Below are 27,690 nucleotides of genomic sequence, written 5' to 3'. Positions count from 1 at the left end.
TTCGTCAACACTCAGCCTTATTTATGGTCCAACACTCACATCCATACATGACTACTGGAAAAATCATACCTTTGACTAGATGGACCTTTGTTGGCAAAGTAATGTCTCTGCTTTTTAATATGCTGTCTAGGTTTTTCATAGCTTTTCTTCCAAGGAGCAACTGTCTTTTAATTTCATGGCTGCAGTCACCATCTGCAGTGATTTTGGAGCCCCCCAAAATAAAGTCTCTCACTGTTTACATTGTTTCCCCATCTATTTGCCATGAAATGATGGGACCAGATGCCATGATCTTAGTTTTCTGAATGTTGAGCTTTAAGCCAGCTTTTTCACTCTCCTGTTTCAATTTCATCAAGAGGCTCTTTAGTGCCTCTTTGCTTTCTGCCATGGGTAGTGTCATCTGCATATTTGAGGTTATTTATATTTCTCCCTGCAGTCTTGAGGCCAGCTTCTTCATCCAGCCCAGCATTTTGCATGATGTACTCTGCATATAAGTTAAATAAGCAAGGTGACAATATACTGCCTTGACATACTCCTTTCCCAATTTGGAACCAGTCTGTTGTTCTATTTCCAGTTCTAACTGTTGCTTCTTGACCTGCAAACAGGTTCCTTAGGTGGCAGGTAAAGTGGCCTGGTATTCTCATCTCTTGAAGAATTTTCATCAGTTTGTCATGTTCCACACATTCAAAGGCTTTAGCGTAGTCAGTGAAACAGAAGTAGATATTTTTCTGGAATTCTGTTGCTTTTTCTATGATCCAACAAATGTTGGAAGTTTGGTCTCTGGTTCCTCTGCCTTTTCTAAATCCAGCTTGAATATCTGGAAGTTCTTGGTTCATGTACTGTTGAAGCCTAGCTTGGAGAATTTTGAGCATTACTTTGCTAGCATGTGAAATGAGGGCAATTCTGTGGTAGTTTAAACATTCTTTGGCATGCCTTTCTTTGGGATTGGAATGAAACTGATTTTTGTATATTGTCCTTGTTATATTTAACCTTGCTAAACTCATTATTCTTGAACTTTTTTTGAAGGTAACTTAAGATTTTCTACATTTATAGTCATGTTATCTGTAAATAATGACAATTTTACCTCTCCCTTTCCAATCTATTGATACTTATTTCTTTTTCACAACTTATTGTACCAAGTAGAACCTTCAATTCAGCATTGACTAGAGGTGGTCAAAGTGGAAAACCTCATTTCTGACGATAGAATATATTCAGTCCTTTAGAGTTACATATGATTTCAGTTCTTTACAATTATGTATGATTTCAGCAATAAGTTCTTTCTAGATGTCCTTCATCAGGTTAACTTCTATTTCTATGATGCTGAAAGTTTTTTTCCTTTTTTTTTTTTGTCAAGAACTACTGTTGAAATTTCTGCTGTTTTGAGATGGCTTTTATTTTTCAGGTTTTAACAAAGTGAACTATATGGATTGATTTTTAAAAGTTTGTATTCCTTGGAAAATCCCACTTAGTCATTATATATTGTCCTTTTAAATATTAGCACTTCTCAGCCTCAGCAATATTGGCATTTGGAATTGGATGGTGCTTGGTCAGGCGTTGACTTATGTATTGTAAAGTACTTAGCAGCCTCTCTAGCTTCTACCCAGTAGATGCTGGTATCACCACTTGCCCCCCATTGTGGCAACCAAAAATGTTTTCAAACATTCCCAGATGTCTTCCTAGGTGAGAAAATTGTAGCTGGTTGAAAACCACTGGTATATATTATTAAATTTGATTTACTAAAATTTTGCTTAAAAGTTTTGTGACCAGGTTCATAAAGGACATTGGGTGTTTGGTTTGGTTTGGTTTGGTAATGTCTCTATTGAATTTCTGTATCAGTAATTCTGGCCCTATGGAATGAAATGGAAAGTATTCCTTCCTTCTTAATTATACAGAAGAATTTGCATCAAGCTCGTATTATTTCTCCCTTAAATAACCAGTATAATTCACTAGTGAAGTCTTCTGTCACTGGAGATTTGTGTGCAGGGTGTGGGGAAGGTTATAACTACAACCTAATTTTTAGGGATATTTAGGCTGTTTCTTCTTGAGTGAACCTTAGTAGTTTGTGCCTTTCAAGGAATTGATCCATTTCATCTAATTTACTATGTTTATGGGCATAAAGTAGTTCACAATCTTCCTTCCTATTCTTTTAATGCTGTAAGATCTGTAGTGCTGTCACCTCTTTGACTCCTTATATTAGTAATTCATGTTTGGTGATGGTGGTTTAGTCACTAAGCCATGTCTGACTCTTGCGACGCTATGGACTGTTGCCTGCCAGGCTCCTCTGTCCATGAGATTCTTCAACCGAGAATACTGGAGTAGGTTGCCATTTCCTTCTCTAATTCATGTTTAGTGTCTTTTTTCTTGATAAACCCAGCTGAGTTTTATCAACATTATTTATCTAAAAGCAATCAATTTTCGTTTCATATGTTTTCACTCTTTTGGTTCTTTCTTGTTTTTTGCTCTTAATTTTTTTTCCTTCTGCTTGTTTAATTTTGCTCTTCTTTCTCTAGCTTCTTACGTACAGCTTCGTTCACTTAATTGAAACGTCTTTTTCCCCCAACATAATCATTTAATGTTTTAAATTTTTTTCCAAAATGTACTTAATTTTTATTCCACAGATTTTGATAAATTGTAGTTTCATTTTCTTTTAATTAGAAGTATTTTCTAAAATCTTTTTTATTTCTTCCTTGATCCATGGGTTTTTCAGAAGAGCATTTACTTCTCAAATATTTTAAGATTATCTAGGTTCCATTTATAACTTTTAAATTTTATTTTGTTTTGGTAGAAAACACACTCTGTATAAATTCAGTCTTTTAAAATGTATTGTGGGACAAGATGACATAGACTTATCTGTTTCTGCTTCTTCCCACAAAGTAAAACTATACACCCAGGAAACAATGCAAAAGACAACCAAAGGAGAACTCTGAAAGATGAAAAGAGGAAGGTAATCTGGTTAGAGACCTCAGAAAGGACGAGAGGAGGAATAGCATAGTCAGGATATCTTATAACCTACCCCTTCAGAAAACTCTTGGTTGGGTGATAACAAAGACCACACTCAAGCTCTAACGACAGGTGAATTGGGTGTCAAAATCTAAAATGCCATTTTCCAAGCAGAATTTTAAAACATATATGGTGACAAGAAACTGTTAGGAGTGATTATTCCTGGAGAGTAGGATTAAAAGAACTTGAGGATGGGGTAGGAAGTGGGGTTTTACTTTTCATTTTGTACTAGTAGAGGAGCTTTTTAAATAAAATCATAAAATGCTGTGAATGTATACATTATTTATTCCTCATCAAGTTTATTAGAAACTGACACGTTCAAATTTTATTATGTTTATTTAATATTTATAGTTAACATTATTTATTAACTATATATTTAAATATATAGTTAACATTATTTTGACCTAACTGTTAAATTCTGTTTAATTTTCAGAACTGAAAGCAGAAGCTAGTCTAATGGACCAGATGAGTAGTTGTGATAGTTCATCAGATTCCAAAAGCTCATCATCTTCAAGCAGTGAGGACAGTTCCAGTGATTCAGAAGATGAAGAGTGCAAATCCTCTCCTGATCCAGGGAACTATATCTCAGAACATCCTACCATGTCTATCATGCCACAGTGCAGGATTCCTGAGATAGTGGCTGGTCAGAATAAACATCATGACAACAATGGTCTTCTGATGAATACTTTAAGTAAGTATACATAAGCATGAGTAATTGGAAAAGTAAGAATTCACAATGGAACCACACTGATTACGACCTAAAATTTAAATAGAATTGTTTCTTTTTTATTAACAGAAATCACCATTATTTAACATAAATTATTTAACACAAATTATTTGTGTTAAATAACACCATTATTTATTTATAATAAATAAAAATTTAAAAATTTATTTGTGTTAAATAACAAAATATAAAAATTTATTTGTGTTAAATAACACCGTTATTTAACACAAATCACCATAATTTAACAGAAATCACCTTCTTATTAAGTTATTCATTTTCTTTTGATTCTGTGACATAATGCCTTACTGGCTTTTCTCCTTTCTTTCAAGACACTTTTCTGTCTTTTCTTTGCTGGCTTATAATCTTCTACTCAGTTATTACAGCTGAAGTTTCTCAAAGCTTAATTCTAGGTCATTTTTTCTTTTTATTCTATAATCTTTCCTCAGATAAGTTCTATATTTCTCTTGCAATCAATACTTGTATACATATAACTTGTAAATTTGCATCTCTCACCCACACCTCTCAGCTCTAGACACAGAAGTCCTACCTACCTGCCTACCTCAGGGACTTACACTAACTCTCTATTCAGCTAGAAATATATCTTTCTTTTCATGTAGATAATTTATTCTCTAGATTATATTCCAGGATTTACTTGGTCAAGAAAGTCTTTCTTGACTCTTCTGACAAGATCAAATCCCCCTTGTTATAGACCTTCAGAGCAGTATCTTCTTTATATCAGTTGTCATTTACAAATTTATATGTTGTTTGATTTATTATCTTATAAGCTCCAAGAGGGCTGTGATCTTGTTTATTTTGCTTATCACATAATACTAGCACTGACAAAGTACCTGTTTCTGTTTCTTAGATAGGTCGATTCGTGTCATCTTTTAGATTCCACATGTAAGTGATATTGTATGGTATTTGTCTCTTTTATTCTGACTTATTTCAATTAGTATGATAATCTCTAGTTGCATCTGTGTTGTTGCAAATGGCATTATTTTGTTCTTTTTCATGACTGAGTAGTATTCCATTGTAAATATGTACCATATCTTCTTTATCCATTGATCTCTTGATGGACATTTAGATTGTTTCCATGACTTGGCAATTTTGAATAATGCTTTCTGTGAACATAGGGGTGCATATATCTTTTTGAATTATGGTTTTCCTCTGGATATATGCCCAGGAGTGGGGTTGCTGGATCATATTGTAATTCTGTCTTTAGTTTTCTGAAAAAACCTCCATACAGGTTTCCACAGTGGTTGCACCAACTTACATTCTTACAAGCAGTGTAGAAGGGTCCCTTTTTCTCCACACCCTCTCCAGCATTTCTTATTTGTAGACCATTTAATGATGGCTGTTTAATGTGAGGTGATTTGCATTTTTCTAATAATTAGCTTTGTTTAGCATCTTTTAATGTATCTATTGGCTATTTGTATTTCTTCTTTGGAGAAATGTCTCTAGATCGTCTGCCCATTTTTCAATTGGGTTCTTTGGTTTGGAACATTAAGAATACTAATATATTGGAAATTAAGCCCTGTCAGTTGCATCATTTGTGAATATTTTCTCCCATTCTATAGGTTGTCTTTTCATTTGGTTTATGGTTTCCTTTGCTGTGCAAAAACTTTAAAGTTTGATTACATCCCATTTGTTTATTTTTGTTTTATTTCTATTGCCTTGAAAGACTGAATATGCCTGTTCTAATAGTAAATATGTAGAATCTTACAATATAAAAATAAAAAGCAGGTATACTTTCAAGAATATGAATGTAAAACATTTATGAAATTAATTTCTACTAGGACAAATGAACACATTTAAAAGAAATCATATTTTATTAATCATCATATGACTATAGACAATGAGAATATAAATAAATAACAAAAAATAGTTCAAAATACATGCTTAGAAACTTTGGAGCACATATCTAGTGATTTATGTGTTAAAAGGAAATTACAATGAAATTAAAAAATATTTGTAATTAAGTAATGTCAAGAATATCTCAGCAGTTTTGGGGTACCACCTAAAAGGTACTTATAGGGAACTTTATAGTTTCAAAATGTTCTTTTTTTAAAAAATTAAAAATAAATGAGTGAGAGTTTCACCTTGAGGAACTAGAAAAACAATAGTATCTTAAAGCAGGGAAAGAAAATATTGTATATTAGAATTGAAATTAGTGTAATAGATAACAAAGAAACATTAGAAGATCAACAAGGCTAGAAGTTACTTCTTTGAAAACTAAAAAAAGACCAACTTCTAAGGTGGATGAAGAAAGAAAAAGAAAAAAACACAATATTAGGAATGAAAAAGTGGTTAAAATTATATATTTTATTTTTAAAATTATGCTGCTGCTGCTAAGTCGCTCCAGTCGTGTCTGACTCTGTGCGACCCCATAGATGGAAGCCCACCAGGCTCCCCCGTCCCTGGGATTCTCCAGGCAAGAACACTGGAGTGGGTTGCCATTGCCTGCTCCAATGCATGAAAGTGAAAAGTGAAAGGGAAGTCTCTCAGTCATGTCTGACTCTTAGTGACCCCATGGACTGCAGCCTACCAGGCTCCATCCATGGGATTTTCCAGGCAAGAGTACTGGAGTGGGGTGCCATTGCCTTTTCCGAACTTTACAAAAAATTTATCTCAGTAAATTTGGCATAAACACAAATGATTTTGGCTTCTCTGGTGACTCTGATGGTTAAGAATCTGCCTGCAGTGCACGAGACCCTGGTTCAATCCCTGGGTCAGGAAGATCCCCTGGAGGAGGAAATGGCAACCCACTTCAGTATTCTTGCATGGAGAATTCCATAGACAGAGGAGCCTGGCGGGCTTCAGTCCATGCGGTTGCAAAGAGTAGAACATGACTGAGTAACTAACACACATATGGATGATTTTCTAGGAAGAAAAATAAAATTTAGCCAATATGACTCAAAAAGGAGTGGAAAATCTGAGGAAACCATTAACAATTAATGACTCTTTCTCCTTAACCCTATTTCCATATCCCCAAGATGCTAGAAAACTGAAGATAATTTTACAGATGAATTTTAACAAATCTTCAAAGAGCAAACAATTCTTCTACAAACTATTTCAGAGAGTAGAATACTGGGAGAAGCAATTCAATTCTTTTATAATTTTAGGATAATCTCAATACCAAAACTGAACAGAAACAAGACAAAAAGCATTATAGACCAATTTCACTTAACATGAATCTAAAATTACTAAGATATTAAAACAAGCATGCTAAAATCACAAACCAATAAAGCTCATCACAGAAATGTAATATATGTTCAATATCTGAAATAATATCAATAATAGTTTACCATATTACTAGATTATAGGAATAAAGCCATATGATCATTTCAACAAATTTGATTTTGACAAAAGCCAATATTTATTAATTTTAAAACTTTTACTTAAGATTGTAAGGAAATTTCCTTAATATTATAAAAGTTCATTACAAAAAGCAAAACTACTGCCAATATTATACAGACTCCAGAAACATTTCCATTAAAATCAGGAAGAAGGTAAAGAGGACTAATATCATTATGTCTATTCAATGTTTTTTTTAAATATAAATTTATTTATTTTAATTGGAGGCTAAATTACTTTACAATATTATAGTGATTTTGCCATCCATTGACATGAATCCACTGTGGGTGTACATGTGTTCCCCATCCTGAACCCCCCTCCCACCTCCCTCCCCATCCCTCTGGGTCATCCCAGTGCACCAGCCCCAAGCACCCTGTCTCATGCATCGAACCTGGACTGCTGATCCATTTCAAATAGGATAATATACATGTTTCAATGCCATTCTCCCAAATCATCTCACCCTTAGCCTCTCCCACAGAGTCCAAAAGACCCTTCTATACATCTGTGTCTCTTTTGCTGTCTCACTATAGGGTCATCATTACCATCTTTCTAAATTCCATATATATGTGTTAATATACTATATTGGTGTTTTTTTTCTTTCTGGCTTACTTCACTCTGTATAATAGGCTCCAGTTTCATCCACCTCATTAGAACTGATTCAAATGTATTCTTTTTAATGGCTGAGTAATATTGCATTGTGTATATGTACCACAGTGTTCTAATCTACTTGTCTGCCGATGGACATCTAGGTTGCTTCCATGTCTTGGCTATTATAAACAGTGCTGCGATGAACATTGGGGTACATGTGTCTCTTTCAATTCTGGTTTACTCGGTGTGTATGCCCAGCAGTGGGATTGCTGGGTCATATGGCAGTTCTATTTCCAGTTTTTTAAGGAATCTCCACACTGTTCTCCACACTGTACTAGTCTGCATTCCCACCAACAGTGTAAGAGGAATCTCTTTAAGGAATCTCCACACTGTTTTCCATAGTGGCTGTATTAGTTTGCATTTCCACCAACAGTGTAAGAGAGTTCCCTTTTCTCCACACCCTCGCCAGCATTTGTTGCTTGTAGACTTTTGGATAGCAGCCATTCTGACTGGCATGAAATGGTACCTCATAGTGGTTTTGATTTGCATTTCTCTGATAATGAGTGATGTTGAGCATCTTTTCATGTGTTTGTTAACCATCTGTATGTCTTCTTTGGAGAAATGTCTGTTTAGTTGTTTGGCCCATATTTTGATTGGGTCGTTTATTTTTCTGGAATTGAGCTGAAGGAGTTACTTGTATATTTTTAAGATTAATTCTTTGTCAGTTGCTTCGTTTGCTATTATTTTCTCCCATTCTGAAGGCTGTATTTTCGTTTCCTTCATTGTGCAAAAGCTTTTAAGTTTAATTAGGTCCCATTTGTTTATTTTTGCTTTTATTTCCATTACTCTGGGAGGTGGGTCATAGAGGATCCTGCTGTGATTTATCTCGGAGAGTGTTTTGCCTATGTTTTCCTCTAGGAGTTTTATAGTTTCTGGTCTTACATTTAGGTCTTTAATCCATTTTGAGTTTATTTTTGCGTATGGTGTTAGAAAGTGTTCTAGTTTCATTCTTTTACAAGTGGTTGACCAGTTTTCCCAGCACCACTTGTTAAAGAGATTGTGTTTTCTCCATTGTATATTCTTGCCTCCTTTGTCAAAGATAAGGTGTCCATAAGTGCGTGGATTTATCTCTGGGCTTTCTATTTTGTTCCATTGATCTATATTTCTGTCCTTGTGCCAGTACCATGCTGTCTTTATGACTGTAGCTTTGTAGTAGAGCCTGAAGTCAGGCAGGTTGATTCCTCCAGTTCTCAAGATTGTTTTGGCTATTTGAGTTTTTTTTGTATTTCCGTACAAATTGTGAAAGTATTTGTTCTAGTTCTGTGAAAAATACTGTTGGTAGCTTGATAGGGATTGGATTGAATCTATAGATTGCTTTGGGTAGTATACTGATTTTCACTATACTGAGTCTTCCAGTCCATGAACATGGTATATTTCTCCATCTGTTTGCTTCCTCTTTGATTTCTTTCATCAGTGTTTAATAGTTTTCTATATATAAGTCTTCTGTTTCTTTAGGTAGATATATTCCTAAGTATTTTATTCTTTTTGTTGCAGTGGTGAATGGAATTGTTTACTTAATTTCTCCTTTTGTTTTCTCATTATTAGTGTATAGGAATGCAAGGGATTTCTGTGTGTTAATTTTATATCCTGCAACTTTACGACATTCATTGATTAGTTCTAGTAATTTTCTGGTGGAGTCTTCAGGGTTTTCTATGTAGAGGATCATGTCATCTGCAAACACTGAGAGTTTTACTTCTTCTTTTCCAATCTGGATTCCTTTTATTTCTTTTTCTGCTCTGATTGCTGTGGCCAAAACTTCCAAAACTATGTTGAATAGTAGTGGCAAGAGTGGGCACCCTTGTCTTGTTCCTGACTTTAGGGGAAATGCTTTCAATTTTTCACCATTGAGGATAATGTTTGCTGTCGGTTTGTCATTTATGACTTTTATTATGTTGAGGTATGGTTCCTCTATGCCTGCTTTCTGGAGGGTTTTTATTATAAATGGGTGTTGAATTTTGTCAAAGGCTTTCTCTGCATCTATTGAGATAATCATATGGTTTTTATCTTTCAATTTGTTAATGTGGTGTATTACGTTGATTGATTTGTGGATATGGAAGAATCCTTGCATCCCTGGGATAAAGCCCACTTGGTCATGATGTATGATCTTTTTAATATGTTGTTGGATTCTGTTTGCTAGAATTTTGTTAAGAATTTTTGCATCTGTGTTCTTCAGTGATATTGGCCTGTAGTTTTCTTTTTTTGTGGCATCTCTCTCTGGTTTTGGTATTAGGGTGATGGTGGCCTTATAGAATGAATTTGGAAGTTTACCTTCCTCTGCAATTTTCAGGGAAGAGTTTGAGTAGGTTAGGTGTTAGCCCTTCTCTAAATTTTTGGTAGAATTTAGCTGTGAAGCCATCTGGTCCTGGGCTTTTGTTTGCTGGAAGATTTTTGATTACACTTTCAATTTCTGTGCTTGTGAAGGGTCTGTTAAGATTTTCTATTTCTTCCTGGTTCAGTTTTGGAAAGTTGTACTTTTCTAAGAATTTGTCCATTTCTTCCAAGTTGTCCATTTTATTGGCATATAGTTGCTGATAGTAGTCTCTTATGATCCTTTGTATTTTTGTGTTATCTGTTGTGATTTCTCCATTTTCATTTCTAATTTTGTTGACTTGATTCTTCTCCCTTTGTTTCTTGATGAGTCTGGCTAATGGTTTGTCAATTTTATTTATCTTCTCAAAGAACCAGCTTTTAGCTTTGTTGATTTTTGCTATGGTCTCTTTTGTTTCTTTTGCATTTATTTCTGCCCTAATGTTAAAGATTTCTTTCCTTTTACTAACCCTGGGTTTCTTCATTTCTTCCTTTTCTAGTTGCTTTAGGTGTAGAGTTAGGTTATTTATTTGACTTTTTTTCTTGTTTCTTGAGGTAAACCTGTATTGCTATGAACCTTCCCCTTAGCACTGCTTACAGTGTCCCATAGGTTTTGGGTTGTTGTATTTTCATTTTCATTCATTTATATGCATATTTTGATTTGTTTTTTTATTTCTTCTGTAATTTGTTGGTTATTCAGCAGCATGTTGTTCAGCCTCCATATGTTGGAATTTTTAATAGTTTTTCTCTTGTTCAGTTCAGTTCAGTCGCTCAGTCGTGTCCAACTCTTTGCAACCCCATGAATTGCAGCACGCCAGGCCTCCCTGTCCATCACCAACTTCCGGAGTTCACTCAAACTCACGTCCATCGAGTCAGTGATGCCATCTAGCCATCTCATCCTCTGTCGTCCCCAATTCCTCCTGCCCCCAATCCCTCCCAGCATCAGAGTCTTTTCCAATGAGTCAACTCTTCGCATGAGATGGCCAAAGTACTGGAGTTTCAGCTTTAGCATCATTCTTTCCAAAGAACACCCAGGGCTGATCACCTTTATAATGGACTGGTTGGATCTCCTTGTAGTCCAAGGGACTCTCGAGAGTCTTTTCCACAGTTCAAAAGCATCAATTCTGTGGCGCTCAGCTTTCTTCACAGTCCAACTCTCACATCCATCCGTGACCACTGGAAAAACCATAGCATTGACTAGATGGACCTTTGTTGGCAAAGTAATGTCTCTGCTTTTGAATATGCTATCTAGGTTGGTCATAACTTTTCTTCCAAGGAATGTGTCTTTTAATTTCATGGCTGCAGTCACCATCTGCAGTGATTCTGGAGCCCAAAAAAATAAAGTCTGACACTGTTTCCACTGTTTCCCCATCTATTTCTCATGAAGTGATGGGACCAGATGCCATGATCTTTGTTTTCTGAATGTTGAACATTAAGCCAACTTTTTAATTCTCCTCTTTTACTTTCATCAAGAGGCTTTTTAGTTCCTCTTCACTTTCTGCCATAAGGGTGGTGTCATCTACATATCTGAGGTTATTGATATTTCTCCTGGCAATCTTGATTCCAGCTTGTGCTTCTTCCAGCCCAGCATTTCTCATGATGTACTCTGCATATAAGTTAAATAAGCAGGGTGACAATATACAGCCTTGACGTACTCCTTTTCCTATTTGGAACCAGTCTAATGTTCTATGTCTAGTTCTAACTGTTGCTTCCTGACCTGTATATAGGTTTCTCAAGAGGCAGGTCAGGTTGTCTGGTATTCCCATCTCTTGAAGGTAATTTTTTATAGTTTATTGTGGTCCACACAGTCAAGGGCTTTGGCATAGTCAATAAAGCAGAAATAGATGTTTTTCTGGAGCTCTCTTGCTTTTTCCATGATCCAGTGGATGTTGGCAATTTGATCTGTGGTTCCTCTGCCTTTTTCTAAAACAAGCTTTAACATCTGGAAGTTCAGTGTTCACGTATTGCTGAAGCCTGGCTTGGAGAATTTTGAGCAGTACCTTACTAGCATGTGCTGCTGCTGCTGCTAACTCGCTTCAGTCTGACTCTGCAACCCCATAGAAGGCAGCCCACCAGGCTCCCCCATTCCTGGGATTCTCCAGGCAAGAATACTGGAGTGGGTTGCCATTTCCTTCTCCAGTGCATGAAAGTGAAAGTGAAGTCGCTCAGTCGAGTCCGACTCTTAGTGACTAGCATGTGAGATGAGTGCAATTCATAACTGACATGTAATCTTACTGCATTGTGGTCAGAAAAGATGATCGGCATGATTACAGTTTTTTTGAATTTACCAAGGCTAGATTTGTGGCCCAGGCTGTGATCTATCCTGGAGAAGGTTCCATGTGCACTTGAGGAAAAGGTGAAATTCATTGTTTTGGGGTGAAATGTCCTGTAGATATCAATTAGGTCTACCTGGTCTATAGTATCTGGAGAAGGCAATGGCACCCCACTCCAGTACTCTCGCCTGGAAAATCCCATGGACAGAGGAGCCTGGTAGGTTGCAGTCCATGGGGTCACTAAGAGTTGGACATGACTGAGCGACTTCCCTTTCACTTTTCACTTTCATGCATTGGAGCAGGCAATGGCAACCCACTCCAGTGTTCTTGCCTGGAGAATCCCAGGGACGGGGGAGCCTGGTGCGCTGCCGTCTCTGGGGTCGCACAGAGTCAGACACGACTGAAGCGACTTAACAGCAGGTCTATTGTATCATTTAAAGTTTGTGTTTCCTTGTTAATTTTCTGTTTAGTTGATCTATCCATAGGTGTGAGTGGGGTATTAAAGTCTCCTACTATTATTGTGTTATTGTTAATTTCCCCTTTCATACTTGTTAGCATTTGCCTTACATATCACAGTGCTCCTATGTTGGGTGCATATATATTTATAATTGTTATATCTTCTTCTTGGATTGACCCTTTGATCATTATATAGTGTCCTTCTTTGTCTCTTTTCACAGCCTTTATTTTAAAGTCTATTTTATCTGAATTGAGTATTGCTACTCCTGCTTTCTTTTGGTCTCTATTTGCATGGAATATCTTTTTCCAGCCCTTCACTTTCAGTCTGTATGTGTCCCTTGTTTTGAGGTGGGTCTCTTGTGGACAGCATATATAGGGGTCTGTTTTTGTATCCATTCAGCCAGTCTTTTGTCTTTTGGTTGGGGCATTCAGCCCATTTACATTTAAGGTAATTATTGATAAGTATGATCCCATTGCCATTTACTTTGTTGTTTTGGGTTCAAGTTTATATACCCTTTCTGTGTTTCCTGTCTAGAGAAGATCCTTTATCGTTTGTTGGAGAGCTGGTTTGGTGGTGCTGAATTCTCTCAGCTTTTGCTTGTCTGTAAAGATTTTGATTTCTCCTTCATATTTGAATGAGATCCTTGCTGGGTACAGTAATTTGGGTTGTAGGTTTCTCTCTTTCATAACTTTAAGTATGTCCTACCATTCCCTTCTGGCCTGAAGGGTTTCTATTGAAAGATCAGCTGTTATCCTTATGGGAATCCCCTTGTGTCTAATTTGTTGTTTTTTCCTTGCTGCTTTTAATATTTGTTCTTTGTGTTCGATCTTTATCAATTTGATTAATATGTGTCTTGGGCTGTTTTGCCTTGGGTTTATGCTGTTTGGGACTCTCTGGGTTTCTTGGACTTGTGTGACTATTTCCTTCCCCATTTTAGGGAAGTTTTCAACTATTATCTCTTCAAGTATTTTCTCATGGTCTTTCTTTTTGTCTTCTTCCTCTGGGACTCCTATGATTCAAATGTTGGGATGTTTAACATTGTTCCAGAGGTCTCTGAAGTTGTCCTCATTTAATTCTTTTTTTCTTTTTTCCTCTCTGCTTCATTTATTTCTACCATTCTATCTTCTACCTCACTTATCCTATCTTCTACCTCCATTATTCTACTGTTGGTTCCCTCCAGAGTGTTTTTGATCTCATTTATTGCATTATTCATTATATATTGACTCTTTTTTATTTCTTCTAGGTCCTTGTTAAACATTTCTTGCATCTTCTCAATCCTTGTCTTCAGGCTATTTATCTGTAACTCCATTTTGTTTTCAAGATTTTGGATCATTTTCACTATCATTATTTGGAATTCTTTATCAGTAGATTCTCTATCTCTTCCTCTTTTGTTTGGTTTGGTGGGCATTTATCCTGTTCCTTTACCTGCTGGGTAGGTCTCTGCCTTTTCATCTTGTTTATATTGCTGTGTTTGGGGTGGCCTTTCCACATTCTGGCAGTTTGAGGTTCTTCTTTATTGTGGAGGTTCCTTGCTGTGGGTAGGGTTGGACAGGTGGCTTGTCAAGGTTTCCTGGTTAGGGAAGCTTGTGTCAGGTGTTCTGGTGGGTGGAGCTGGCGCTTCTGCAATGAAGTGTCCAGTAGTGAGTTTTGAGATGTCAGTGGGTTTGGTGTGACTTTGGGCAGCCTATATATTGAAGCTCAGAGCTATGTTCCTGTGTTGCTGGAGAATTTGTGTGGTATGTCTTGCTCTGGGACTTGTTGGCTCTTGGATGGTGTTTGGTTTCAATGTAGGTATGGAGGCTTTTGATGAGCTCTTATCAATTAATGTTCCCTGGAGTCAGAAGTTCTCTGGTATTCTCAGGTTTTGGACTTAAGCCTCCTGCCTCTGGTTTTCAGTCTTATTCTTACAGTAGCCTCAAGACTTTTCCATCTATACAGCACCAATGATGAAACATCTAGGTTAATGATGAAAAGTTTCTCCACAGTGAGGGACACCCTGAGAGGTTCACTCAGAATTACATGGAGAAGACAAGAGGAAGGAGGGAGATAGAAGTGACCAGGAGGAGAAGAGGGGGAATCAAAAGGGGAGAGAGCAAGCTAGCCAGTAATCACTTCCCTATGTGCTGTCCAGAGTCTGGACCCCTCAGAGATATTCACAGAGTTACACAGAGAAGAGAAGAGGGAGGAAGGAGACAGAGATGGCCAGGAGGAGAAAAGGGGGAATCAAAAGGAGCAAGACAGATCCAGGCAGTAATCAGTTCCCTAAGTGTTCTCCACAGCCCAGAACACACACACAAATTCACAGAGTTGGGTAGGGAAGAGTAGGGGGAGGGAGGTGATGGAGGCAACCTGGTGGAGAAAAAGGAGAGTCCAAAGGGGGAGAGAGCAATCAAGCCAGTAATCTCACTCCCAAACAAAAATGGGTACTGAAGATTGGGTTCTTAAAGGTACAAAATTGATAACAAATACCAAAAAGCAGAGATTAAAAATCTAGAGTAGAGGTTAGATTTTCAGAAATACAATATTAAAAAAAAAAAGTCACAAAAATTATAAATTTATATAGGAAGTTTGCTTTAAAAATAGGGTCTTTTTTTTTTTTTTTGCAAGGTAATCAGTTCAGTTCAGTTCAGTGAATCGCAGCACGCCAGGCCTCCCTGTCCATCACTAACTCCTGGAGTTCACTCAAACTCATGTCCATCGAGTCAGTGATGCCATCCAGCCATCTCATCCTCTGTCGTCCCCTTCTCCTCCTGCCCCCAATCCCTCCCAGCATCAGAGTCTTTCCCAGTGAGTCAACTCTTCGCATGAAGTGACCAAAGTATTGGAGTTTCAGCTTCAGCATCATTCCTTCCAAAGAACACCCAGGACTGATCCCCTTTAGAATGGACTGGTTGGATCTCCTTGCAGTCCAAGGGACTCTCAAAAGTCTTTTCCAACACCACAGCTCAAAAGCATCAATTCTTCAGCGCTCAGCTTTCTTCACAGCCCAACTCTCACATCCATACATGAACCACTGGAAAAACCATAGCCTTGACTAGATGGACCTTTGTAGGCAAAGTAATGTCTCTGCTTTTGAATATGCTATCTAGCTTGGTTGTAACTTTCCTTCCAAGGAGTAAGTGTCTTTTAATTTCATGGCTGCAGTCACCATCTGCAATGATTTTGGAGCCCCCAAAAATAAAGTCTGACACTGTTTCCCCATCTATTTAACCATGAAGTGATGGGACCAGACGCCATGATCTTCATTTTCTGAATGTTGAGCTTTAAGCCAACTTTTTCACTTTCCTCTTTCACTTTCATCAAGAGGCTTTTTAGTTCCTCTTCACTTTCTGCCATAAGGGTGCTGTCATCCGCAAATCTGAGGTTATTGATATCTCTCCTGGAAATCTTGATTCCAGCTTGTGCTTCTTCCAGCCCAGCGTTTCTCACGATGTACTTTGCATATAAGTAAAATAAGCAGGGTGACAATATACAGCCTTGACTTACTCCTTTTCCTATTTTGAGCCAGTCTGTTGTTCCATGTCCAGTTCTAACTGTTGCTTCCTGACCTGCTTACAGGTTTCTCAAAAGGCAGGTCAGGTGGTCTGGTATTCTCATGTCTTTCAGAATTTTCCACAGTTTATTGTGATCCATGCAGTCAGAGGCTTTGGCATAGTCAAAGCAGAAATAGATGTTTTTCTGGAACTCTCTTCCTTTTCTATGATCCTGCAGATGTTGGCAATTTGATGTGTGGTTCCTCTGCCTTTTCTAAAACCAGGTTGAACATCTGGAAGTTCACAGTTCATGTATTGCTGAAGCCTGGCTTGGAGAATTTTGAGCATTACTTTACTAGCGTGTGAGATGAGTGCAATTGTGCGGTAGTTTGAGTATTCTTTGGCATTGCCTTTCTTTGGGATTGAAATGAAAAGTGACCTTTTCCAGTCCTGTGGCCACTGCTGAGTTTTCCAAATTTGCTGGCATATTGAGTCCATCACTTTCACAGCATCATCTTTCAGGATTTGAAATAACTCAACTGGAATTCCATCACCTCTACTAGCTTTGTTCATAGTGATGCTAAGGCCCACTTGACTTCACATTCCGGGATGTCTGGCTCTACGTGAGTTATGACACCATCAATAGATTATAAAAACAAAAATTAAAGGATTAATAGAGGACTTAAAAAGTAAAAAAAAATTTTTTTAATTCAAAAAATGATAATAGTAAAAATATATCTAGGACTTTCTCTGGAGCTGTTGCAGACAGTGTGGGGTCAGTTCATTTTCAGATAGTTTGGCTCTCTGGCTTATACTTCTCAAGATCTATAGGCCCCTTCCTATGTTAGTCGGTGTAGTTAGTCGGTGCTAACTACAGGGTTTTAATCTGTTGCACGTGTCACTTCCAAAGCGGTTCCCTCTGTTTATTTTAGCTTCTGTTTGCTGGTCTCTTCGGTGTCTAATTTCTACCCTGACACAAGGGGGCGATGGTGGTCACTTTTTTAGGCTCACTTGTTCAGTCGTGCTTTGGGGAGGGAGGAACACTGCAAACAAATATCAGTGGCGTGTGTGGGGAGTGCTTGCAGTGTTTTAGCCACACTGGGTTTGCTCACGGTGTGTGTGCTTTCATGGTCTACAGTTTTCAGGCTATAGGTTGCTCTGCTGGGAACTGTCTGAGGCGGACCCTGGGTTGCATACACTTCCCAGGTCTAAGCCACTCAGGTTCAGGTTCTCAGGTACTCCACAAAGGTGCAGACTTGGTTGGGCCTGCGTTTTGTGCCCTTCCCAGGTCCGAGCAGCTGAGGTGGCCAGGTGCTTGGCGAGAACAGTCACCCCCAGGTGCGGGGGTGCATCTTATCACCTCCCCTGTCCCAGCCGCTCAGTTTTCTGGGTGTACGATGGGCACGCCTTCTCAGGTGTGCCATGTGTCTCTTCTGGGGAGCTAATCTCTGGCTGTGACCATCCTGGCGGATGTCAACCGTCCAAAATCCCAAGAATTCTTGGTCAGCAATGAAACCTGCTTACAGTTTGGTAGAGGATGCCTGTCTGGGGCTGCGATTGCCCCCTTCCAGCTCTGGCTGCCCTCGCCTGCCTGCCTGTCTCCGGCAGGGGATGGGCCAGTCCGCCGCTGTCTAGCTCTGTTCAGTCCTTTGTTCTGTGAGCGGGCCTGGCGGTGTCTTAGGTTAGGGCTTTTCCCGGGATAGTTTTTTTTTTTTTTTTTCCTCTCTCTCTCTCTCTCCTTTTTTTTTCTTCTCTCTCTCTCTCTGGCTATCCCACAGTCTGGGTTCCTATCTCAAGTTAGTTCCCTCAGATTGCCCTCGGGGCATTCAGGCCTGATCCTTACCCTAAGCAATGCAGCCCCCGCCTCCCTGTCCAGCCCCCACTTACTAGTGGCGGATGCTAGTGTCTGGGCTGCTTCTCCACTGGGAGCTGCTGTTAGGCACGTAATCTGTGGGCTTTAATTATTTATTTATTTATTCTTCCTCCCAGTTATGTTGCCCTCTGAGATTCCAAAACTCCCCACAGACCCGCCTGTGAGAGGGTTTCCTGGTGTTTGGAAACTTCTCTCTTTTTATTTTATTTTATTTTTAAACTTTACATAATTGTATTAGTTTTGCCAAATATCAAAATGAATCCGCCACAGGTATACATGTATTCCCCATCCTGAACCCTCCCCATACCATCCTTCTGGGTCGTCCCAGTGCACTAGCCCCAAACATCCAGTATCGTGCATCGAACCTGGACTGGCATCTCATTTCATACATGATATTTTACATGTTTCAATGCCATTCTCCCAAATCTTCCCACCCTCTCCCTCTCCCACAGAGTCCATAAGACTGTTCTATACATCAGTGTCTCTTTTGCTGTCTCATACACAGGGTTATTGTTACCATCTTTCTAAATTCCATATATATGCGTTAGTATACTGTATTGGTGTTTTTCCTTCTGGCTTACTTCACTCTGTATAATAGGCTCCAGTTTCATCCACCTCATTAGAACTGATTCAAATGTATTCTTTTTAATGGCTGAGTTAATACTCCATTGTGTATATGTACCATAGCTTTCTTATCCATTCATCTGCTGATGGACATCTAGGTTGCTTCCATGTCCTGGCTATTATAAACAGTGCTGTGCCCGAGACGAATCTCCATCCCTACCTCTTTTGTCTCTCTTTTTATCTTCTATATTTTGTCCTACCTCCTTTCGAAGACAATGGGCTGCCTTTCTGGGTGCCTGATGTCCTCTGCCAGCATTCAGAAGTTGTTTTGTGGAATTTGCTCAGCGTTCAAATGTTCTTCCGATGAATATTTGGGGGAGAAAGTGGTCTCCCCATCCTATTCCTCCACCATCTTAGGACCACCCCGTGTCTATTCAATGTTGTACTGAAGGTTCTGGAAAAATACAATAAAACAAGTAAAGGAAATGAAAGTAAGAATTGGAAACAAGAAATAAAATAATCCTTATTTGTAGACAATATAATTGTCTACATAGGAAATCCAAAGGAATCAACAAGCTATAGAAATAATAAAAGAATTTAGAAATATTTTGGATATAAAAATGTTATGGAGAGATCAGCAGCTATTTTGTTATACCAGTAATAACAAATTGGAATTTAAAAAAATAGTGAATTTCTTTTCTTGATATAATTTATCCAAACTGTAGGTTTCCTAATAAGAGGAAATAAACCCTTTTTTACTGTTACTATAGTCATCCAATTTCAACCTTAGCAGACTCAACACCCTTTTTCATAACATAATTTAAATCCCTTTTACTAACATGAAATGAATTTAATAGTTTGATATCATCTAAAAGATATACATCTTTGAAAATGATTAATATAATATTAAGACAAACATTTATAGTAAGGTAATATATATTCTATTTTGTTCAGGCATGGCCAGAAGATGCAACAAAGTGCTATATGTTTGCCCTTACTTTTAATGATTATATGTGGGATTAAGAGAAGCAAGACAATATTCAACTCATATGTTCGTAATATTTCTTATTTAACTTGTTAAAATAAGGAGTGGGAAAGTATATACATTATATTCATAGAATTGCATACACAGACACATTTTGAAGGGCAGTATTGCTGACCCACAGACATTGAGCAGCATAGATAATTGCTGTGTTTTCAAAAACAGTTTTAAAAAATCTTTGTAAGATTCTGAAAAAAAATAAAGTTTTCTTTCAGTTTATCTATCAAGGATGATAGTTACAGCCTTATAAATTTTGTGTGTCTGTGTTAGTCACTCAGTCATGTCCAACTCTTTGTGACCCCATGGACTATATAGCTCACCAGGGCTCTCTGTCTAGGAATTCTGTAGGCCAGAATACTGGAGTGAGTTGCCATTGCCTTCTCCAGGGGATCTTCCTGACCCAGGGACTGAACCCTGGTCTGTATTGCAGGCAGATTCTTTACAGTCTGAGCCACCAGAGAAGCCCTTGTAAATTTTAGAGAATTTTAAATCTATACAAAAGAATACTTTTAGTGTCTAAGAATGCAATTAGTCCTGGCCTTAAAATTACAACCAGATCTTACAAGTACATGAACATCCAACTGGACTTTCAAAAGTTTTGCAGAATATAGAAGAGTTCTTTATTGTGCATGGCAGTTCTTGCTTTGGTAGATATTTAAGCTTCCAAAATTCCCCTTCCACAGTGTGCCACTAGCAATCTATGAAGCAGTCTGCAAGTCACTGGGACAAGCAATCTCTCACATACATTTCTGTAACATCTACTAAAGGAGCAGTATTGCTCTCATTGAGAAACATTGGTTTAGGTATCAGAATGCATTTGCTATGGGTAAACTCTTTTTCCCAAGTTGTAATTACCATTTTAATTGAAAACCTATTTTCTTTACTAAGCATCTCATATTCAAAGGCTAATCTCATATCTACATAACTGAACATTTCAACCAACAGCATTTGTAATACTGTGCTTATAACCTCCGTAGAATGAAGTCTATTAAGAAAAGTGGAACTCAGGACATTTGGGTTTCTGTCACTTGAGAATCTCATTGTACCGATATCACATAAAGTTGAACATTCTTATGCCATACAATAATTGCATAATAAGTAGAAACTTGAGCCTTGAAAATGACAAAATGGTCCTGTGAGACCTTTAGCAGGTTTCTTTATCAAATCACATAATTAGTTCTGGAGTACATGCAATGGGCTAAGTTGTCTTACAAGTTATATAGAGCCTAAAAACTATTCCTATTAATTTGGATATTAATTTTAGAATATATCAGCTTTTGTTGATTGTGGAGTAGTTTAAAAATAGAAAAAAATTTTAACCATTTAAATTTACTACCCAAAAGATTTATCCAATCCTATAGCTCCAAATAAACCCCCTATAATCAATGACTCCCAGATAGTTTTCAGGTCTAGCCTTACCTTGAGCTTCAGATTTATATATACAATTGTATATACCATATATACTTGAATATTTACTAGGTATTGAAAATGTACATTTTAAAAATTGAACTTGTGATTTTTCTTACATAGTCTTGTAATCTGCTGCTTCTCATCTCAGTAAATGATACCACAATTTATCCAGTTGGTAAGACCAGAAGACTTGAGGGTCATTCTTCACTTTTCTCTTTCTCTTATGCACTAAGTCTAATACTGTTGATAGGCCTGTAAGCTCTATCTTCAGAGCAAATTATAAATCTGACCACTGATCACCACCTTCACCTGAATCACCTGAGTCTAAAACCAATATTATTTCTTCTTTCCCAGTTTTATTGAGATGTAATTGACATACAGCACTGTATAATTTTAAAGTATACAACTGTTTGACTACATACATCCCGAAATGATTACCACAATAGTTTTAGTGAATATCCATCATCACATATAGATAAAACATCAAAGAAATAGGAAAAAAAACTTTTTTTCTTTGTGATGAGAACTCTTAGGATTTACTCTCTTAACAGTTTTCTTTTATAACACACAATAGTGTTAATTATTTTTATCATGTTATGCATTACATCCCTAGTATTTATCTTATAGCTGGAAGTTTGTACCTTTTGATTGCCTTTTAGCTAATTCCCTCATCCTCCACCCCCTACTTTCAGTAGCCACAAACCTGATTTTTTCTATGAGTTTCAATATATTTATTAAATATATATGTTACATCTATATATTTAAATGTGATCACATTGAAAAGTCTAGTTGTCATCTATCACCATAGAAAGATGTAACATAGTTGTTGACTATATTCTTCCTACTGTAAATTTCAAACTTGTAACATATGTTTTATAACTGAGAGTTTATACAACTTGCTCTCCTTCACCTTTTTCTCTCCTCACTCTACCCACCTCCACTTTGGCACCTGTTTCAGTATTTGTCACTCTGTTTCTCTGTATATTTGTTCATTTGTTTTGTTCTTTAGATTCTACATATAAATGAAATCATACAGTATTTGTCTTTCTCAAAGACAATATTATATCTTACATGAGAAACTGTATAGACTCATAACTAAATGTCCTCCCTGATTCCATATTTCTTCCACACCATTATAGTCTGTTCACTGATATACAGTGTTTAAGTCAGTTGCCTTTTTTAAATTTTCTAATGAATTGAAAGTGAAAGTCGCTTAGTCGTGTCTGACTCTTTGAGACCCCATGGACTATATACAGCCCATGGAATTCTCCAGGCCAAAATACTGGAGTGGGTAGCCTTTTCCTTCTCCAGGGGATCTTCCCAAATCAGGGCTCGAACCCAGGTCTCCCTCTTCACAGGCAGATTCTTTACCAGCTGAGCCACCAGGGAAACCCAATAATACTGAAGGGGGTAGCTTATCCCTTCTCCAGCAGATCTTCCCGACCCAGGAATTGAACCAGGATCTCCTGCATTGCAGGAGGATTCTTTACCAGCTTGAGCTACAATGAATTGAGTCCCCATTATATTTCAAACAAAATTCAAAGGTTCTACCATGACCTACACACTATTTGTTGTTAAGTCACTAAGTCGTGTCCAACTCTTTTGCGACCCCATGAACTGTAGTCCACCAGACCCTTCTGTCCATGGGATTTCCCAGCAAGAATGCTGGTGAGTTACCAGTCCTTCTCCTGTGGTCTTCTGGATATCTTTATGACCTATTTCCTAACATTCTTTTCCTCATTCTTTCTAGTCTAGCCAGAGTGGTATTCTTGCTGTCTGAGAATACAAAAAGCATGCTTCCGCCTTGGGGCATTTATATTTGCTTTTTCCTGATCCTGGACAGTTTCCTCCATACTCATGTATTTTCATGCGTCTCTCCCTACATTTGGATCTCTAATGTCCCACCCTGAGGAGGCTTTCCTAACTCCCCTATCTAAAATATTACCTCCCACCCTCTTTCCATACCCATCTAAATTGCATAATATTTATCTCTACTTAGGATAAATATTACATAATATACGTGTTTATTGTTTGTCTCCTCCACTGGAATATAAGTTCCATGCTGTAAGCACGTGGATAAATTACGAAAGATTCAATGATGAGTTACTCTTAACATATACTATTTAATGACTGACTGAATTTGAAATAATTACACAACTCTCTTTCACTCTTCGAAATAGTCTGATCTTCTAAACCAATGGTCCCCAACCTTTTTGGCACTAGGGACAAGTTTTGTGGAAGACAGTTTTTCCACAGTCAGTGTCAGGGGTGGGGGGAATGGTTTGGGATGATTCAAGCACAACACATTAGAGTTATTTTGCCACCGCTGATCTGACAAGAGGCAGAACTCAGGAGGGAATGTGAAGGTGGGGAGTGGCTGCAGAAATAAAGCTTCGCTCACTCCCTCACTCGCCACTCACCTCCTGCTGTGTGGCCAGCTCTTAACGGGCCACAGACCAAAACCTGTTCTTGGCCCTGGCCATTGGCAACCCCTATACTAAACTACATTTTCTCATTTCTTATGTAATTAAGTCAGTGGTATAAAAGAAGGGTGATGTTGGTGTGTGAAAGAAGACTAAAATAGACACCAAGTGATACTAAAACTGTGCTGAAGATTAATGGTTTGTCTTTTCTTTACAGGCATTATTAATTAGTTACTACTGATGTGACTAATAATCAGATTGCTTATTCTATAATTTAAGAATATAATGCTGACTAAACAGGATCACCTTGGGGTTATATATTGCAAAATATCTGTGTTATCAAAAAACATTAAAATATTAAATATTTGATTACTAGAGTTTTGCTTTTTTTTATTTTAGGAAATGATTTGCAGCTGAGTGAATCAGGAAGTGACAGTGATGACTGAAAAAATATTCAGCTATAAGTGTAAAATTTGCAAGATGTGATAATTTATCTTAGGAATAAAAATTTCTAAGACTGAGGAAAATGTATCCTAACTTTGATAATAAATTTAATCTGATTCAGAATTTTCAGTTGATGTTACATTTTTTACCTTTTATGGGTACCAGCATTTTCATGTGTTTTTATTTAATCTTAACAAAACTCTCATGAAGTTTTACAGATGAGAAAACAAACTCAGAGTTTAAGTTACTTGCCCATGTATTGTTAGTTAACCAGTGGCAGATCAGGTGTTCTAAAGTTCAAGTTCACTGTTCTGTTTTACCACACTCCTGTCTTCAATTGTGAAATGTCAAAACTTGATTTGTAATAAACGTCCTGGTTTTAATTATGTCTCTGAGCCTTTCTGATATTCCTTAAATTTTGGTTGAAAATTAAGCTAAAATTGAGGGTTAAGATGAAGCTAAGTAGTTGTTTTAATGAAATTGTTATTGCTCACATATTTTATCATTTTCTCATCTCTTTGATATTGTTTAATCCTTTTATTTTGCTTTTAAGATAAAAATAAGCAGTTATGTTAATGAGATAAATACTTAATCTTTATACCTGTAACATTTTTGAATTTGAGGGAAATATAAACACCAGATGGAGAGTCACTAATGAACAGCAAGTTTTTTATTTAATTAATAAACTTTATTTTGAAGAACAGTTTTAGTTTCACAGCAAAATTGAGCAGAAAGTACAGAGACTTCTCATATACTTCCTCTTCCCATACATGCATAATCTCCCCTACTATGAACATCCTGCACCAGATTGGTCCCTTTTTAAATAATTGATGAACCTACATTCACACATCATCATCTAAAGTCCGTATTTTACATTAGAGTTCACTCTTTGTGTTGTATATTCTATGGGTGTTACCAAATGTATGATTGCACCTTTGTCCACCATTGTAGTATCATACAGGGTGGTTTCACTGCCCTAAAAATCCTATGCTCTGCCAGTTCATTCCTCCACATCCCAACCCCTGTCAATCACTGATCTTTTGACTGTCTCAGTTTTGCCTTTACCAGAATATCTTATAATTGGAATCAGACATTATGCAGCCTTTTCAGATTGGTTCTTTCACCTACGTACTTAAAGTTTCCTTGATGTCTTGTTCATGGCTTGGTATGCACCTAAGTTTCCTCCATGTCTTATTCATTTCTTTTTAGTGCAAATAATATTATATTATGTAGATGTAATGTTATGTATCCACTAACTTACTGAAGGAATCTTGGTTACTTCCAAGTTTTGGAAATTATGAAAAAAAATTTTATTAAACATTACCTCTTATCATAGGAAGTTTTCTAGCTATATATATATGTATATAAGTATATGTATGTATAAATATACATACATGTATGTGTGTGTGTATATATATATACACACGAACTGAACTGATAGATGTCAGGCGAGTGTATTCTCCTCAGTTCTGTCTCCTCTCAACAAAAATTTGAATCAACGGATGTTAAAGCCCTCAGGGCATCACAGCTCTCAGACAGACCATGTTATAGATCTCGGGTCTTGGACAGACCGTGTTATAGCTCTTAGACAGATCAGTGTTACAGCTTTGTGTTACAGCTCAATTTTATTTAGAAAATAGCAGGAAAATACATCCTCGAGGGATGAGGGCATGCTGACCCAAAGACATGAAGAGAAGAGAGAGGGACGAGAGAGAGAGAGAGAGAATGAGCACGTGTGTGGGAGAGGTGAAAGGGAGGCCTCCGGCCCTTTGGCTCCTATTTTTATGTTTTTTCCTCCCCCCGGGCCTGCCCTATGTAAATTGGGCTAGCCAGGAGTGCTATTTTTTCTACCTGAGGCCCTCACTCTGGTCCTCAGACCTTCCTTTGTTCTATTTTCACAGGCTTTTCCCTTCCTTGTCTTTTAGCCACTGCCATTCTGAATTCCATAACTCATCTCTTCCCCCTTTTATTATTTCCCACATAAATTAAACATGTTCTTAAAGATCATTTTGATGGATTGAATACATAGTATATCATTCTCTATACCCCACTCATTTAAATATGAGTAGCTTAGAGAGGAATGAGATAATATCTTCTTTGCTTCAGTTATCTCCTTATTTGATTCATTTTCAGACATTAAAATATAGGGAGCTGTGGATGAGACAAGTTCTCAGATATGACATTCTCTGCCAGAACAATCTTCACATGATTCTAAGCACATACCTTTTTTCTCCCAGCTTTATAGAGAAATAATTGACATATAACATTGTATAATTTTAAGCTGTATAGTGTGATGATTTGATATGTGTTTATATGAAATGATTATTAAAGTTAGTTAACATAATCTCATTATTCTTTTAGTTTGACCTTTCTGAGTGGTTTGATGAAACTGATAATAAAAGTATCAAAGTAGTGAAAGTAAATTGGCTACAAAGGAACAAAAATCAGTGGCTTTGAAGGATTCCAGAACACTACACTGAAACTCTAAAGTTAGTAAAATTGCATCTGTACAAGGGTATGAGTGTGACCTATGAATTACATATTCATCAAGTATTATCATCCACGGTTTGGTAAGACGGCATTCTTAGACATGTCAGAATTCAGTAATTATATTATTTACATACCATTGATGTAAAATTTAGATTAATAATTTTCAATGTGTTAAGATGAATCAAAATTAGCAACTCAAGAATGGAAAAAAATATTATAAAAATATATTCTAAAAAGGTTGGCAGCTTCTTCAAAGGGACTGGCAAAATTCATAGTTCAGTTGAGTCACTCAGTCATGTCCGACTTTTTGCAACCCCATGAACCGCAGCACACCAGGCCTCCTGTCCATCACCAACTCCCGGAGTCCACCCAAACTCATGTCCATTGAATCGGTGATGCCATCCAACCATCTTATCCTCTGTCATCCCCTTCTCCTCCTGCCCTCAATCTTTCCCAGCATCAGGGTCTTTTCCAGTGAGTCAGCTCTTCACATCAGGTGGCCAAAGTATTGGAGTGTCAGCTTCAACATCAGTCCTTCCAAAGAACACCCAGGACTGATCTCCTTTAGGATGGACTGGTTGGATCTCCTTGCAGTCCAAGGGACTCTCAAGAGTCTTCTCCAACACCACAGTTCAAAAGCATCAATTCATGGCACTCAGCTTTCTTCACAGTCCAACTCTCATATCCATACATGACTACTGGAAAAACCATAGCCTTGACTAGATGGACCTTTGTTGACAAAGTAATGTCTCTGCTTTTTAATATGCTGTCTAGGTTGGTCATAACTTTCCTTCCAAGGAGTAAGCGTCTTTTAATTTCATGGCTGCAATCACCATCTGTAGTGATTTTGGAGCCCCCAAAAATAAAGTCTGACACTGTTTCTACTGTTTCTCCATCTATTTGCCATGAAGTGATGGGACCGGATGCCATGATCTTCGTTTTCTGAATGTTGAGCTTTAAGCCAACTTGTTCACTCTCCAATTTCACTTTAATCAAGAGGCTCTTTAGTTCTTCTTCACTTTCTGCCATAAGGGTGGTGTCATCTGCATATCTGAGGTTATTGATATTTCTCCCGGCAATCTTGATTCCAGCTTGTGCTTCTTCCAGCCTGGCATTTCTCATGATGTACTCTGCATAGAAGTTAAATAAGCATGGTGACAATATACAGCCTTGATGTACTCCTTTTCCTATTTGGAACCAACGTGTTGTTC

The 27,690-nt window shown here is 37.4% G+C and overlaps 1 protein-coding gene across 3 annotated transcripts in view; it reads left to right on the top strand.

Moving 5' to 3' along the window:
• Nucleotides 1–24,372, top strand: part of EAF2 (ELL associated factor 2) — a 56,310-nt gene extending 31,938 nt beyond the window's left edge. For all 3 annotated transcript variants that reach the window (XM_086403829.1, XM_086403844.1, XM_086403837.1), the window contains 2 exons: nt 3,431–3,688; nt 23,945–24,372. In XM_086403829.1, coding sequence (XP_086259955.1) covers nt 3,431–3,688; nt 23,945–23,991 — 305 coding nt within the window. In that variant the 3' untranslated portion in view covers nt 23,992–24,372. The remainder of the gene's footprint in view (nt 1–3,430; nt 3,689–23,944) is intronic.
• The last annotated feature ends 3,318 nt before the right edge of the window (nt 24,373–27,690 follow it).

This window comes from Bos grunniens, chromosome 1 (assembly GCF_055505025.1).
Source record: "Bos grunniens cultivar Pamir isolate PY7600 chromosome 1, Bosgru_T2T1.0, whole genome shotgun sequence".
NCBI lineage: Eukaryota > Metazoa > Chordata > Mammalia > Artiodactyla > Bovidae > Bos > Bos grunniens.
This window is presented reverse-complemented; position numbering and strand designations above follow the sequence as displayed.